The sequence below is a fragment of the Melospiza melodia genome, chromosome 24 (genome assembly GCF_035770615.1).
Source record: "Melospiza melodia melodia isolate bMelMel2 chromosome 24, bMelMel2.pri, whole genome shotgun sequence".
In the NCBI taxonomy this organism is placed as follows: Eukaryota; Metazoa; Chordata; class Aves; order Passeriformes; family Passerellidae; genus Melospiza; species Melospiza melodia.
Genome location: NC_086217.1, coordinates 2,617,268 through 2,632,211, shown reverse-complemented (window position 1 = coordinate 2,632,211; position 14,944 = coordinate 2,617,268). Strand labels below are relative to the sequence as shown.

General features: G+C 47.1%; 1 protein-coding gene across 1 annotated transcript; it reads left to right on the top strand.

The window, feature by feature from the left end:
- The first annotated feature begins 159 nt into the window (after positions 1–159).
- Positions 160–11,283, top strand: MYCBPAP (MYCBP associated protein). Its single transcript, XM_063176089.1, has 19 exons — positions 160–235; positions 296–444; positions 1,365–1,512; positions 1,614–1,717; positions 2,200–2,374; positions 2,703–2,818; positions 3,498–3,648; positions 3,828–3,943; positions 4,639–4,739; positions 5,409–5,520; positions 5,843–6,032; positions 6,555–6,742; positions 7,297–7,443; positions 7,615–7,896; positions 8,689–8,810; positions 9,539–9,654; positions 10,116–10,237; positions 10,493–10,660; positions 11,133–11,283. The coding sequence occupies exons 1-19, from the start codon at positions 160–162 to the stop codon at positions 11,217–11,219; spliced, it is 2,670 nt and encodes an 889-aa protein (XP_063032159.1). The 3' UTR covers positions 11,220–11,283.
- Positions 11,284–14,944: the final 3,661 nt, after the last annotated feature.

The window sequence follows — 14,944 nt, the reverse complement described above, 5'->3', positions numbered from 1 at the left end:
CAGCTAGAGTTGGAAACTTCCCACCTGCAGGGATCTGTATTTATTTGCATTTATCTTACCATTGTCTTTCATCTGAATAAAATGTGAGACAGTCCACTCCTACTTGACCCACTTTGGTCTTTGCAGCTTCTCAGAAGTTCACTCTTTCAATTACAAGAAATGCTGAATTTATTGTTTGTTGCAACCTTAAAGAGAAATAATCCCAAAACACAGTTCAGCTGGAAATCATTAACCAGTCTGGGAGGAATATTGTCCTTTTTGGGAGACTGAAGAAGTCTCCTCGTCTGTTTTTTAGGCAAGAAGGAAAAGACTTTGGAACAACCCTATTCAACAACTGTAGAAGAGCCTGAGCCTGAGCCCAAGCCTAAGCCTGAGCTTGTTCCATATGTTCTGCAAGGAGAGGACATCCAGGCACTTGAAATAAGGGCGGAGGACCTGGAGAAAGTATGTATGAGTATTTTTACTGCTAGAAACAGCTGTCTTCACAGACACTCTCCTGCTGGGTGTTTAAATGGGTGCTGCCCATTTACTTAAGCCAAAAGTCACTCCTGCAGCTGAGTCCTCATGTCATTTTGTCTGTCAGGTTTTTTATCATGATAAAATGTCAGCTCATCAGGTTCAGTTGCTAAAAGTAAAGGATTATAAGTGCCTATAGAGTCTGTTCAAATGGAAGGATAAGTCATCTGTATCTTCAAAGTTACATTTTCAACTTTCTGATCTATTAAGACCTGTTAGTTGTTTAGAAGCTCTCATGGCTTTCCTTCCAAAACTCAGATCACAGTATGTGAGTGGAAGCATTTGAGTGACACAGAAGCAGAAATCTCTTCTGGAAAGTGATTTACAACTCTCCTTTTGTGCCCCTGTTATAAACCAAGATCCAGAGGAGTGAGACAGTAACTGAGTTGGTATCTGCACAGCTGTGTAAGGTGTCTTGTAGGGGAAGAATCATAGAAGATTTGCCTTGGAAAGAACCTGAAAACTCCTCTATTTCCACCCCCCATTGCCATGGACAGGGACACCTTCCACTATTCCAAGTTGTTCCAATCCCCATCCAGCATGGCCTTGGACACTTCCAGGGATGGGGCAGCCACAGCTTCTCTGGGCACCCTGTGCCAGGGCCTCACCACCTTCACAGAGAAGAATTTTTCCTGATGTGTAATCTAAACTTACTCTTCTTCACGCACATGGAATCCGTTCCTTCCTTGTCCTGTTGTTACATGTCCATGTGAAAAGTGCCTGTGCAGGACTGGAGCACCCTCACAGGAAGTGTGCTGATACGGCTGCTGTGCATGTCCTGAAGGGATGAGCTGGAATGCAGGTGAGTCAGTGTGTACCTCCCTGCCCTGTCACTGTCACCTCTGCAGCTCCATGCTCCACGCCTCGCCCGCCGTGCCGCCAGAATTCCGGTGCGGAGGAATTACCTGGTCCGAAAATCCCGGCCCAAGGAGGTGGCACATCTTGTGGCACACCCTGTTCCCCCCAAGGCACCCATGGGACCCCTGACTTTTCCTGGTAGGGTTCAACTTCACACCTTACCTCTGGCTTTTGGTTTTGCTAAGCTAAACTTTAGTGACCTGCCTCTGGGCTTGGGTGTTTTTATATGTGTGTTGTAGGATCAAGACAGTTTGATGATGGCTGTGAAGAGATCCTCCCTCATCACATCTTGGGAAGTCTCCAGGAGTTAAGGACGGAAGCCTTGGCCAAAAGAAACACTCGGGTTGGTTTGTAGAGTTAGGAAAATGGTGGTGCATAGAACTTTTCCAGAGGTAGAGTGTGGTGCCTGCAGTACCTTTTGATGCTTTCCAGCACCTATCAGGAGCAGGGCAGGCCTAAGGTGTGGTTTTCCCAGCCTCATCACACTCTGGGGGAGGGTTTGCCTTTGGAGAAACTGCTCCAGCAGGTTTTGGAGTCCTGTGTGCAGGACCAGGTCATGGAGGGAACAATTACACAGGCTTCCTCTTCCCTGTGTGCCCTGCTGATGGTGCCAGGCAAGAGCTGGTGTTGCAGCAATGCCATTGCTGGAGTCTCATTACTCAGATAAACACTTGGTTGTATCTTAGTGTGTCCCCACTGCCCTGGTTTCCTTCCTCTCAGATTGCTAATGTAAAAGTGCTGTCAATCTGAAGAATTCTTCTCCCCTCTCCCATTCCTGTTTTGGTGTGCACGGAGAGGTTCATTTAATGTTTCATTTCTCATCAGCTAGCAGATGCTATTAAGGTTCCTCATCCAGATGTTACTGCAGCAGCTTTAGAAGAGGAACATGGAGGAGAGGAGAAAGAAAAGGCACATCAGGCCCAACTAACAGAGCACAAAGCTTTCCAGAACTGGAGCCATCATATGACCATGAGGAAAAAGCAGGAGAAACACCTAGGAGGTGAGAAAAGCTAAGGAGGTCTCATTCTATGAAATTCTGTGTGCAGGTGGAGAAGTTTGATGTCCCCACCCCAAATTGCAGCAGTCATTGCCCACCAGGGTTAATCCCATTGCCCTTGCAGTCTAATTCCATGTTCTCAGAGCTCCCACACTGCTCATGCTGTTGGCTCTGGATGTGGTAGGAAGGTGAGCTGGTGGCTCTGGCTGGGGAGAGGGCAGTGGGTTTGGCAGGGAACAGTGTAAGTGGGTTACAGGTGAACAATAACAGTTGTGGCAAAGGGTGTGCCCAGAAGTGCAGCACCAATGATATGATGTTTTTTTATTTATAGAAATTCTTCACAAGCCAGAGAATGAATTGCTGATGAACATGTCAGACAATTACAGGCAAATCCAGGAAGAACGTGACCTCATTGACCGGAGCCTCCCTGCCCTGTTTCCTGGAAAGGTGAGAGCCCCACTTCCTGTGTGTCCTGATTGTGCTGCTCTTGCCACACAGCACAGACACTCATTCTAAGGCAGTCTCTGAAGTGCTGTCAGGAGATGTTTATCAAAGCCACTCTGAATCCCTCAGCTTGATGTCTGAGCAGAGCTTTCAGGGACATGAAAAATAAAAACCTGAACTGTGCTATCTATACCAGCCAGGGGAAAGTGGTGATGAGCAAGTGGCATTTCTTGATTCTCACTAAAGACTCTTGTGCCCTGGGAAGTGGCATGGGAACGTGTCACAATTGTTGTTCCAGGGGCAGAAATATCTGATAATTTCAGGCTTGGATTTTACTGATTGCTATGGAGAAAAGGGCATGGGTAAGACAGGGGGGTTATGGGAGTATCATGTTAATTATTTTTTTCACATTTATAGCACTGTCAAAGAATTTGCATTTGTGTGAGGCTTTATTTTAATATCATTTAACCTTCATGTGCACTAGATAGAAGAAAGTTCGTCTTTGACAGCAGCCTGATAGAAATTTTGGCTTCCTCAGCAGAAATGGATAATTCATAGACTTTTAAAATGCTCATATAGTCAGGGTTAGACCTCTTCTTTTTAGCTTCAAGTGCCTCTGAAAATAGCAGGTAGCTGCACCATTATCCACAAGAATCAGTGGGAGCCTTGTTTGCCACCCTAGGGATACCGAGTGGGAAGCGAGTTCTGGAACCTTCCTGAGCAAATTGGGGATGAACTCACCGGGCTGAGCCTGACCCTGACCCGGACTGAATGTGGGCACCCAGAGCCACTCACTCATGTGGGCAAACCCCGAACTGTCCAGAGGGAAACAGGTAAGGGAACACTGCAGGGAGCTGATCCCAAAGAAATGGGGCACAAGTGTGGAGAAGCAGCTCCTTCCCTGTTGAGCCTCCTCTTTAAAACACTACAAGGCCGAAGTTTGGCAGAGAATGAAATTTGATTAGGCGTGTGGGTGTGTAGGGGGTGAGCTCTTGTATTGGTATTTCCTCAGGCCTGAAGCCTCCAAAGAAGATTCCTTGTCACCTAAACTGGGATAAGAGTCTTTTCCTGAAACATCGACGGCAGGAGCTGCAATCTCTCCTGGAGGAGCTGGGCTTTTATAAGCCGGTAAGACCAGAGGAACAAGGACATTGTTTGTGTCTCTTGTCAGCTGCTGTAGAGTAACAAAATTGTCAGGAGTTGGATCTGAAAAAAGCATTAGGAAACTAAAACTTGGTCCCACAGTGTTTTTCATGGAAGTTCCCACATTTCCAAAGGGCCACACCTATGAAAGAATTGTCTGACCTCCTGAAGTGCTGCATGGAGTGGTCTAGGGCCCTCAGAATAGGACCCCAAACCAGCAGCACGCAGCTTCCAGGACCTAGGCAAAGAAAAACCTGCCAAGTAGTGGTGCAGGACTTTGATTTAGTGCTGTGGGGCAGAGGGAAGAGATCTTTACCCATGTGGAAGACACACTCTGAAATAATCTGCTGAAGGCAGGTTGGCCCCTCCTCCTACAAACAGAACAAACCTCACTTTTTTAGTCTTTGAAACCTGTCTCTGAGGATGAGGAATGTGTGAAGGACACTTTCTCTGTGCATCATTGCTAGTGGGGAATGCAGTCATCTGGGATTCTTGGGAATCTCAGAATTTGTTCTTTTCCGTGTCCCTTGAGCATCCTTCGGATGCCTCTAAAAACCATTGTAGGAGCAAGATATCACAACTTCACTTTACTTGGCTGAGTTGGTGCATTTGTCTGGTGTTTTATTGTCCTTTCTGTGTAAAAGAGCAACTGTGAGTTGATAATTTCTGTGTATGTCCAGGATCTGGAAGGACTGGAGGTGATTGGGAGAGGGCAGCCTTTCACATCTGTCTCAAGTAAGGCTTTTCTACCTACCACCATTTCTGAGGAGATTGAGATCCCGTAAGTTCTACTCTGTGGCAAAAGAAAGGATTTTGGGTGTGCACCATCAGTCTGGGAGGATATCCTTAGCTGTTCTTATCCAGAATGGAGACAAGTCTCCACTGGGACACAATAAAAGGCATATTCTTATATTATAATCACTAGATCTTATATATAATCACTAGATTCTTATATTATAGTCACCAGATCTAGGAGCCTTTGTGCCTTGGGGCCTTGTGTCTAAGGAGCAAGAATCAGAGAAAAGTTTTGTTGAGGTTCTTCCTCCAGTCTTCACTCTGTGTGCCTTCAGAGCTTAGATCAGCCAGGGTGGGATTCTACTCTCAATTACCTTCATTTGATTGAATTTTTCTAGCCTTCCATCATTACTTTCCTAGTTTTCCCCATCCTGTCCATCTGTAACAGGCACAGCCTGAGAGCCTCTTGTCCTTTTTCACTCATGTACTTAGACAGGTTTCATTCTCTAATATTTTGGCTGTCCTGTCCTCCTTGCCAGTGACATGTAGCTAGATGGGTTCACCACATCTGCAGGGCTCTGTCCCTAAAGAGAGTACTGTGTGAGAAAATAATGAACAGGATTATTTCTTACAGGGTCTTGTAATTCACCCCTGGTTCTCCCCTCTCTGGAAGTGAATTTCACTCCATGAAAATGCTGGCTTTTGTTTTCTTTAGCAGTGATTCCTTAGGTGACTCCTTCACTGAGGTTCCAGAAGCTGAAAAGGTTCCATCTTTAGTTTTCTGTGGCGAGCCTGCTCGTTGGATCAAGGGCATCACTGCTTGCAGGGTAAGGTTGAGATTTTAATTGTTTAGTCAAGCTAAGCCTATTTGAGCTCCTGTGTCACAGTTGTACAATAACTGTCATCCCAAAGCCTCAGAATGGGGGATTTACTGTGAACATAGTAGAGTGTCCCTGTGTTTGCTCCAGAGAGATCTAGGCTCTGGTTGTGGTGTGCTGTTCAGATTCCCAGGCTTTGTCTGTGAAATGGCCACTTCTTTGGACTTGCCTTACAAGTTCTCCTACCAAGGCTCAACCCCTTGTTTGAGCTATGACTTCATGCAGGATAAATCCTACCAGATAGAGTAGAAATTGTTCCTCTTCCTTGTAGAAGGAAATTGGTATTGCTGCCCGCCTCACCTTTGAGACTCTGGCTGGTGAGAAGGCTGAAAGCTTCCTGACAGTGACCAATGATGGCAGAGCTTCCATTTGGTACCACTGGATGAGGCTTCCCCAGCAGATCCCCTCCAGAGAAACCAGGGGGAGGAGAGTGCCTTGCTTTTACTTTGATACCAGACCAGGTATGAGACCTGCTGCTCTCCAAGACCTTTGTACCTCAAACACAGAGCAGGAATTTGGGAGTTTCCTGGGATGTGGAGAATGACTAATGGCAGAGCACTGCTGGGTGATTTCTCCTGAGGAAGCCACCCTGGGTGTCAGAGCTGACTCACCCCAAAAGAGCTGTGCAAGGCAGATCCCTCTCCTGGAACTTAAAGGAAAGGAGGTTGCTTCTGCTCTGAGTGTAAATGGGTGGAATATTGAGAAGTGAATAATTTTCTGGTGGCAAACAGGTCATAATCTTCTGGAGAGAAAAGTGAGCTTGTTGTAGAAGGAGAGTGCAATGGAAATAAGGCCAGTTCAGGAACATAGGGACTGAGAGTAAATCTGGAAGGAGAATGATAGCTGTATGAAGTGTGATAACCAGCTAAACTATGGGCAAAGAGTCTCCTAGAGAGTTAAGGACACTTGGGATGGTGTTGGAAAAAGGTCAGGCTAACCAGGTGGCTTCTTGCACACCCAATGCATTTTCTCTCTTATTTCAGGTGTAATTTTGCCTGGAGAAACTCTGAGGTTTTCTTTTATTTTCAAGTCAGAGAGAGCAGGCATTTTCAGCGAGCCCTGGGAATTTAGGACACATCCCCTGTTATTAGGAGGAGCTCTGCTTCAGGTGACCCTTTGGGGAATTGCTGTGTATGAGGATAAATTGGCTGTCTTCAGAGAGAAATTGGAGGTAACCAAGCATGTAGCTGGGTAACTGAGCTTTGAACTTTATATGCAAATAGAGGATAAGGGTGGGAGTGGACAACATGGTATTTTTATTGTTGTGCAATTACTGCTGAGAGTGAGATTTACAGAATGTCTGCACATACTTGAGCAGGTTTGCAAAATGACATGAGGAACTCTGCAGTCTATTGTAATGTTGTTACTAAAGACATGACTGTGTCTCCTAAAGTGTTCACACTGGTCCTTTAAAGAATGAAATTTCTGCTGGTAATTAATTTCATTATTTACTTAATGGGAAGGGGATTGACTGCTGTACACTATGATAGCAGTTAAGGTATAAATTGAAAATTACACTGTGCTTTGAAAAGCATAGTTTGGGGGCAGGATTTGTAGAGTTTATTTGAAAAGCTGTTGGAAGTATTGCTCTGCTCAGCAGGGTTTGCAGTTGTTCGTGTCCTTTATCTCTGTATAATGAATAGTGTGGTTACAGGTGGGACTGAGTTTATGTGTTTGCATATGGAATGGGGACTGACACGTGTTGTTCTTGTTGTGGTGCCTCAGAGTGAGCTGGCTGCTCGAGAAGGTGCTGCCATAGTGAGAGAATGTGTGAATGACCTTCTTAAGCCAATTCGGACGCCCGAGCGCACGCCATCTCCTGTGGATGCCTGTGTCACAGAGGAGGAGCTGTTCCACAGGATAAATCCCAAGGTGATGTTTGCTGTTGGATGGACTGCACAACAGAAATTAGTGGGGAGGGCAGACCCATGGGGCTGCTGCGTGCCTGGGATTCTGAGCTGGCAGTCTGCCATGGAGGCTTTAACAGTTGGGTTTAAAGAGGGAAGGTGCAGCTCATGTTTACCTTTTCCCCCATTGTCACAGTTGCATTATCAGCATCAAGTGGTAAAGCAGCTGCATAAACTATGGAGACAGCACCTGACTGTGCCTTCAGCGTTGGAGGAGGAAGTGCCCTTGGAGCAGAGGAGCCCTGCAGAGGACATGGAGTGCCAGGAGAGCACCTCAGAGCCTCCCTGTGTCCTGAGCAGCACCACTGAGCTCCCGTGTGGGAAGCATGCATCAGAGGATGCTCCAAGGGAAAAGAGCACAGAGGAGGAAGAAGCAGGTCCTTCAGGATGGAACCTTTCCCTCGATGACTTTAAACAGGTGGGAACCTCTGTTCCCACATGCTGATGGTGTGTTAATTCCCCTACAAACAGCCCAGCCTGCCCCAGTGTGGGCCCACCTAAAGGGCTGCTGCCAATATGCTGGGAGTTTGCAAGATTTATGATGTGTGTTGGCTCTGCTGACCACACCCTCAGTGCTCTTGTAAAGAGATTCCCAAGAGAGCCTTTGTGGGCTGTTGTGTGAAGAAGAAAAGAGAAGCACACAATATAATAGATATTTTAAGCTCTTCTCCCCATTAGCTTTCTGTCAGCCCAGGATTGAATGTGGGGGCAGGCTGGGCTTACAGCCTCCTGTGGCTCCCCCAAGTGCTCTTCTCCTTGGAGAGCCCTTCCTATTCATCAGAGAACTAGGGGGGCACTCATGACAGGCTGTGGATAAAATACAGACCTCCTTTTATTAAAGCAAGAGTGCTTTGGATTCTGCCAATGGTTTTTCTGTAGTGCTCTCTTGGAAATCTCTCTGTTGTTTTTATAACTAAGCTTTACTAGGGAGCCTTCTAGCTTGATAGAATCCCTGTTTCCCAGAACACCTGAAGTTGCAAAGGGGCTTAATATCAGTCTGATGAGGGAATCTGGGTTTGTTCTGCAGGTCCTGGGTACCTTGGCCATATCCTAGCTGTGTAGGAAGCCCCATCTGGGTGTGTATGTGCCCAGTGCAGCCTGGGTTCAGACTGGTGTCCAGGAAGAGAGCTGTGGGCTGCTCCACTGAGCTCAGGGCCTGGGAATAAAGACTGAGAAGTGTTCCACAGCCCCTGTGAATTTTCTCTCACAGGCTATAATGTCAATCTCCGGGGAGGAGCAGCAGGAAGAAGCACTGACCCAGCTCAATAAGGCAGCTCTGCAGCTTTGTGTTGAACAGAGGCCAACTCAGTTAGACCTTCTGTATCCACTCTGGTGGGTTACCTTTGCAAGGAAAAGCTTGTGAAAACATTGTGTGATCAACAGCCTCTTGCAAGCTCTCTTGCAAGTGTTGTGATTCAGAGTGCACATAATTATAGGAGGTCTAGAAGTCATCTTTGCACTCTGGTTTTTTATAGCTTAATTGTAGCAGCTGTCTAGGACCCAAATGCATTTTTTTTTTCCTGGAGATAAGTTTAGAATATTAAATGCATGTAATTTTGGAGAGTGTACAAGATTATTTCTGGCAAGACTATTCCAGTCTGTATTTATGAAACCTTTGGGTATTTTCTGTACCCTTTTACTCATGTAACTGTCTCCTCCCTCATACAGTCTCTCTGTTCTTTGCTCAGGCTTTCAGACTGTAAACATATCAACAGCTTTGAGCTGCTTCTAAATTAGAAGGATGCAGGTTCCTTTTGGTAAACACAGAGCAGGTAGATTTACCAATGTGTGTCATGTTGAAGAGCAGACCTAGTTTCACACTAATATTTATGGGTTCCTGGGAGCCTGTTGATTTGCAAACCATTGAGACCTCGGAGGGCTCTAACATGAAGAAAGCAATTTAGGATCCCCCTGCACAGATATTTAGACAGTGGGTGCTGTTTTGTTGGTTTAGTTGCACAGGCAGCTGTCAGCTATGAGGTGCCTTCACTTCTGGGACAGGCTCAAACCAAGTGGCAGCTGCTGCACTGTCTCCCTTCTGATCCTGACCATTTTCTCAGCCTCCAGCTGTGGCGTGGAGCAATTGATGACTTGGTGAGTCACTCTCTGAGGCTGAGATCCGTGCTTGGTTTGGTTAAGAAGGACATCTATGCAGAAGCTGTTCCAGAGGAAACAGGTAAATGGTGGTTTTAGCATGGCAACTGCTTTCTGTGGGCTGTTGGAAATGCAAAAAACATGATGAATTTGAACTGAAATGTCAATTTCAACATGTCTCCCTGAGGAAGAAGCATCAGGAAAATAACTGGCAGATTGTGTGACAGTAACAATTCTAATTGGGATCTGTGGTTTGGCATCAGGAAAAAAACATCCCCACAGAAAAAGCCTTTTAATTCAGCTAGGTCCAGCCATGGTTTTCATACAGACTGACCCAGCAAATACTGCCTCAATGAGACCTCTTCATACCTTATTTAAACAAAGAAGTCTTCAAGGTATTGTTTTTCAGTGCAGTACATCTCAGATTAACAAAAAGAGGATAATATATTGCAAAAGTAACGCGTTCCCACTGTGCTAGTGCAGTGGGATGGACTTTCTGGATGTGTGGATGCTTTTGGTTAATTGAAATCCTTTCTTTTGTAGAGGAAGTAAAGCAAGGAGGAGCAAAAAAAGGAGGAAAGGAAGACAAAATAGCTACTAAGAAAGAAGAGAAAAAGGATAAAGAAGGCAAAAAAAGTAGAGCGACATCAGGAAAGGAGAAAGCAGTAGGTGTTGGGATGCCTGGTGAACCCTGAGTGCTGGGAACAGTGTGATCATCCTGAGGTTGTGTATCCTGAGTTTGAACTAATTTTCAACCCAGTGAAAGAGGTGCTGCTGCTGGGAGATGCATCTTGAAGCAGTCTGATCAGTGTCCTGACTTATGTCCCATTTTTCCTTGGTTTGTCCCTGACTGGGATCATTCAGGCAGCAGAAAGCTGAAAGCAAAAGATGAGAATCAAGTATCTTCCATTTCTGTGCAGGCCATGAAAGGAGCAGAGTCCGTCAGAGGAAGACATGAGAAGCACAAGGTGAAAGAGGTGAAAGAGGTGAAAGAGGAAGCTGCAACTCCAGCTGTGGCAGCAGAACCTGTTCAGGAGCAGGTGGACCCCGTTTCACTTGAAGCATACCGGGAAAAGCTCTACATTGAAGTGAGTCTAACCAAAGCTTGTATCGTTGGCAGGGTTTTGTTCTTTTCTTGTAAGGCACACTGAGGCTCAGGGGGAGAGGCAAGCATTTTGTTAAACTCAGAAAACTGGCAGACATATGTCCCTTGTGCTGCAGCAAGGTAAGTGTGAAATCCAAATTAATTTGTTTCAGCCTGGAATCTGTTAGCAGAAATCCAGCCATCACATAGCCACATGCGGGACTTCTATCTGGGATGTCTTTAGCATTGCTTGCAGACTCTGGAGGGATCAGCTGAATTAATTGTACCTCAGATAATGTTAAACACACTTCATAGCCAGAGAAGTTATTACTAGAGCTCTGACAGCAGCAGGCTCCCACTTCTATGTGGTTGTGTGTGTGCCCATATGAAAATGTACCTCAGAAACCATCTCTGTCAGTCTCAGCCTCAAGATTTCCTCATGTGTTTTCACTGCAGCTGTCCTTGAATTTCTGCAGGTTTACAGGCTGCTGGATTCAATGGTGAGCAAAATGGTGTCGTTATTTGAGGATCTGAAGGAGCGACATGCTCTGAAGTGGGAGTGAAGCCCTTTGTATGTAGAAATGGACTTGCTTTTAAAAAAATAAAATAAATAACCATATTTACACAGATGGAGTGGAGATTCTTCTTTCTGAAGTGATTCAGTGGTTACAAATACCGGGCTGCTTCTTTTCTGACACACTGTGATGTGAGACTATTGCTAGATCATCTGTTACTGCTACAGATGATGCTTCCCAAGAAGAGACAAGGCAAGAAGTATCACCACTCAGAAAACATTAAGACTGGAAAATACTGGTATTTCTGCTAAAGGAGAATTTAAAAGTGCCAGTTAACATGAGGTATATTCTTTGTGTCTTGATTGTGCTTTGCTAGCAGATGAGTGAACAGGATGTCCTTGTACTCATGAATACTGGTACCAGGAGAGTAGACAAATCCATCCTGGGTTTTAGCTTATTTTGGGCATCTTGTCCAGTCTCCCTTTGGGACTTGCTGACAGGAGGCTTCTCTGAGGCATTCTGGATCCCAGTAAAAACACTGTCCCAAGGGGTGTGCCACCCTGCCTGGTTTTGCACTCTCAGATTTCCTTCTTGTGCTGATCTTGCCTTCTCTTTCCATTGAGCTCCAGGTACCCACACCCCATTCTGAGCCAGGTTTTTCATGCTTCCTTCCAAGACTAATCACTCTTAAATGAGTGAAATTTGTGCTATAAAAGTTGTGAGCCATGCTAAGTCCTCATGTTAGAGCCACTCCTCCTGTCTGTCCATCTGCCTGTGTGTCTGGGCTCCATCACCATTTTCCATCTGTGTGCATCACTGCTGCAAGGGGCTTTTTGTGGAGGCATCCCAGGCCTGAGTGTGGCACATTGGACTGGGAGCAGGTTCTCAGGGCAGAGTGAGCTCTGTGTGGGGTCTGTCTTGGCCTGGTGTCACTAAGTGCCACCTTCCTGCTAAAGTTGCTGGACAGCATTCCCCAGAAAGGCTTTGGCCCTGTAGAGCAATGACATCAGTGCAGATCATTAACTGGGGATGGTGATCCCACTGGAGCTCTTAAGCAGCAGATGCCTGTCCATGCTCAGCATCGCTCAGCCATGAGCTCAGTGGCTCCAGGTGGGCCCTTGGGCACATGGCCCTGTCCCTGGGCTTGCAGCTGCACATGGAGTGTGCAATGACTGCTCCTTCTGCTTTCTCATTTTAACTCCTGTGCTCTCCCTGGGGAGAGATCTATTTCTCCCCTTGGCTCCCAGCAATACCATGTCAAAGCACAGCTTGTTTTTTTTCACTGGCCAGGTGAGGTTCCTCATCTTTTGAGATATTTTCTCATAGTGGGGTGTGGGGAAGCATTCTGGCTTCTGTAGCAGCAGAAGCCTCCTCTGGCTCAGTGGGCAGAGACCCACAAAGGGAATGTCTCTGCTCAGCATTCCTGGAGTGAGAATTTCAGCAACATTTTGAGAATTAGGAGGAAAAAGGCCTGAAGTTGGGGTGTGTCTCACAGGCTCTGACAATTGTTCCTGCCTCCCTGGAGATGATTATCAGCTTTGTGAATTTGCCCAACTCAAACTGCTCAAGCCATCTGTTTCTAGGAGAGAGGGAGTCTGCATGTTCTAGAGGCAACGTGTTTGTCAGAGAGGCAGGAATCCTTTCATTTGGTAGTTTTACCTTAAAGGATGATAAAGCCCATCCATATCTTCAGTCCAGCCTATTGAAACCAGGTTCCATGTGTTCATCTACCCACAGGAAAACCTGTTAATACAACATGGGGTAGATGAAAGTTTTACATCAGTCACGTACAATGGAACAATGTCCTGTGCTGGCATTGTCCCTTCCAGGGAGGAGACTGACAGCAGAGGGTAGGTGGGCGGCATAGAAGTTCTGCAAAGGAGAACAAACCTGTGAATAGTCTAATTTCTTGTCATAAATTTTTGTCATAAATATTGCCAGTGCCTCTTCCAGCCTTGGGCAAGAGTGTCCTCAGGGAATGAGGTACAAGGAGCATGCAGGAAAGGATGTGCTGGCCAACAACTGTGGTACTCTGCTGTCTGCCTGCTGCAGCTTTCTGTGAGCCAGCTGATTTTTTTTTTTTTTCTTTTGCATTGATTTGTGGAAGTAACAGAACAGGAACTGCAGTGGAATTAGAGGTGGTTTCTGCAGAGTAGCTTTAGAAACATACACCTCTTATTTACAGGCCTAGTGTGAGCTGTGGGCTCTGACCTTAGAAGCAAGACCCTCAGGGCTCTCAGCCCTGCGCTCTGCAGGATACTCTAAGGCTGAGTCCTTGCAGCCAGGCAAGGAAATTATTCCTTCTCCTCTCCCAAGCGTGGGCATTATTTGTATTAGTGTTAATAATTTGTGTTGTGTTTGCTAAATAACCAAGGTGAGCAGCCTTCCTGGCCTTGGGAGTTGCATTCCAAACCCATCACGTGAGTGGGGCCTGAAGACACCATCACCACCAGTGAGGATGGGAAGAGGGGGAATTGCAGGAAAATGAGGCAAGCAGAAGATGTCAGTACATTTCCAATGGCAGAGGGGGTCTGGGTGAGCAGCCAGGCTCTGCTGAGGGCAAGCAGTGCTTTGCTGGGTCCTGTACCCACAGTGGGGTTTTGGGACCCCCCACAAAGAAACCCCACATTTGTACAGCTCCAAAAACACCTCCTGGGATGTTCTCCCCATGGAGAGATTCACTTTGCTTATAAAAAAATCACTGCCTGAAGAAAGGCAAGCTGTCTACCTCACCATCTGACACGGGGAAGCAGGAGCACTGGGAATGGAGGAAGAGGAAGCCTGGAGCCCATGGAGCTGCCGTGAAGAATGCCTGCACTTCCCGAGCTGGCATGTTCTCTGGGCTGACCTGCAGAGGGTTTCGGTGCTGGAAATCCTCTTTTCCCACACTGCAGCTGGGAGTGGGACTAGATGCTTATTCAGCCTGCACGGGCACAGCCTGTTGGGAATGTCAGGCTGCTGAGATCTGCAAAGCCCCCAGAGGCACACGGCCGCCCCGAAGACCTAAGGCAGAACCCTGGGGGCAAGATGGATCTCAGCTCAGCATTTTGTGTGGCTGGTGGAAGCAGCAGCAGGAAGGCACGACCCCCCCTCCCGCCCCAGAATGTCTCAGCACACCTGAGATGTTTTCCATCTCATGGAAAATGTCAGTGATATTAAAAAGATTATATATATCCATAATACTTGAAGGCCTGTCAGTGATTAAAATGGAAGGCAGAGGCCGAGAGAGAGGGGGTGGCATTAAAATGATCGAGAGACATGACTTATTTTGTCATGTCATCTGATGCCTCCCTCTCTCGCCCAGCCAGGCTCCGGGAGATGTTCAGAGAGGGGAAGAACCCGCTCCAAAATTAGATCCTAGCAAAAGAAAAAAAAAATTAATTTAAAGAACCCAAATCGCGAGTGTGGCCTTGGGTAGCAGAGAGGGAGCTGCGAGGTGGGGAGGGTCGGCATCCCTCGGAGCTGCTTCCGCGCCCGGGGACGTGGATTTCTGTCTAAAAATAATGGGGGGGGAGGAGGGGGGGGGGGGAAGGAAAAGGAATACAGGCGCGCAGGCAGCAGCGAGCAGCGCCTGGCTGGCTGCCAGAGAAGGGGCAGTGACTGAGCATTTACAGCATCCCCGCCTCCCGCATGCGGCGGGGCAGGGGCTCGGCGCCGCATCCCCCGCGGCCGGTACCGCACCGCGCTGCGCCGCGCCGCGCCGGGGGGGCCTGAGCGCCTCTGCCGGTGCCCGGGCGGCCCCGAAGGGGTTAAGCCGGGACCTGCCGCCGGGA

Bases quoted from the DNA above. Each gene is read 5' to 3' on its own strand.
- MYCBPAP (XM_063176089.1), top strand. From the start codon at position 160: ATGCTGAATTTATTGTTTGTTGCAACCTTAAAGAGAAATAATCCCAAA. The intron at 445-1,364 runs GTATGTATGAGT...TCACCTCTGCAG, and splicing joins GGGCGGAGGACCTGGAGAAA to CTCCATGCTCCACGCCTCGC. The intron at 1,718-2,199 runs GTTGGTTTGTAG...ATTTCTCATCAG, and splicing joins TGGCCAAAAGAAACACTCGG to CTAGCAGATGCTATTAAGGT.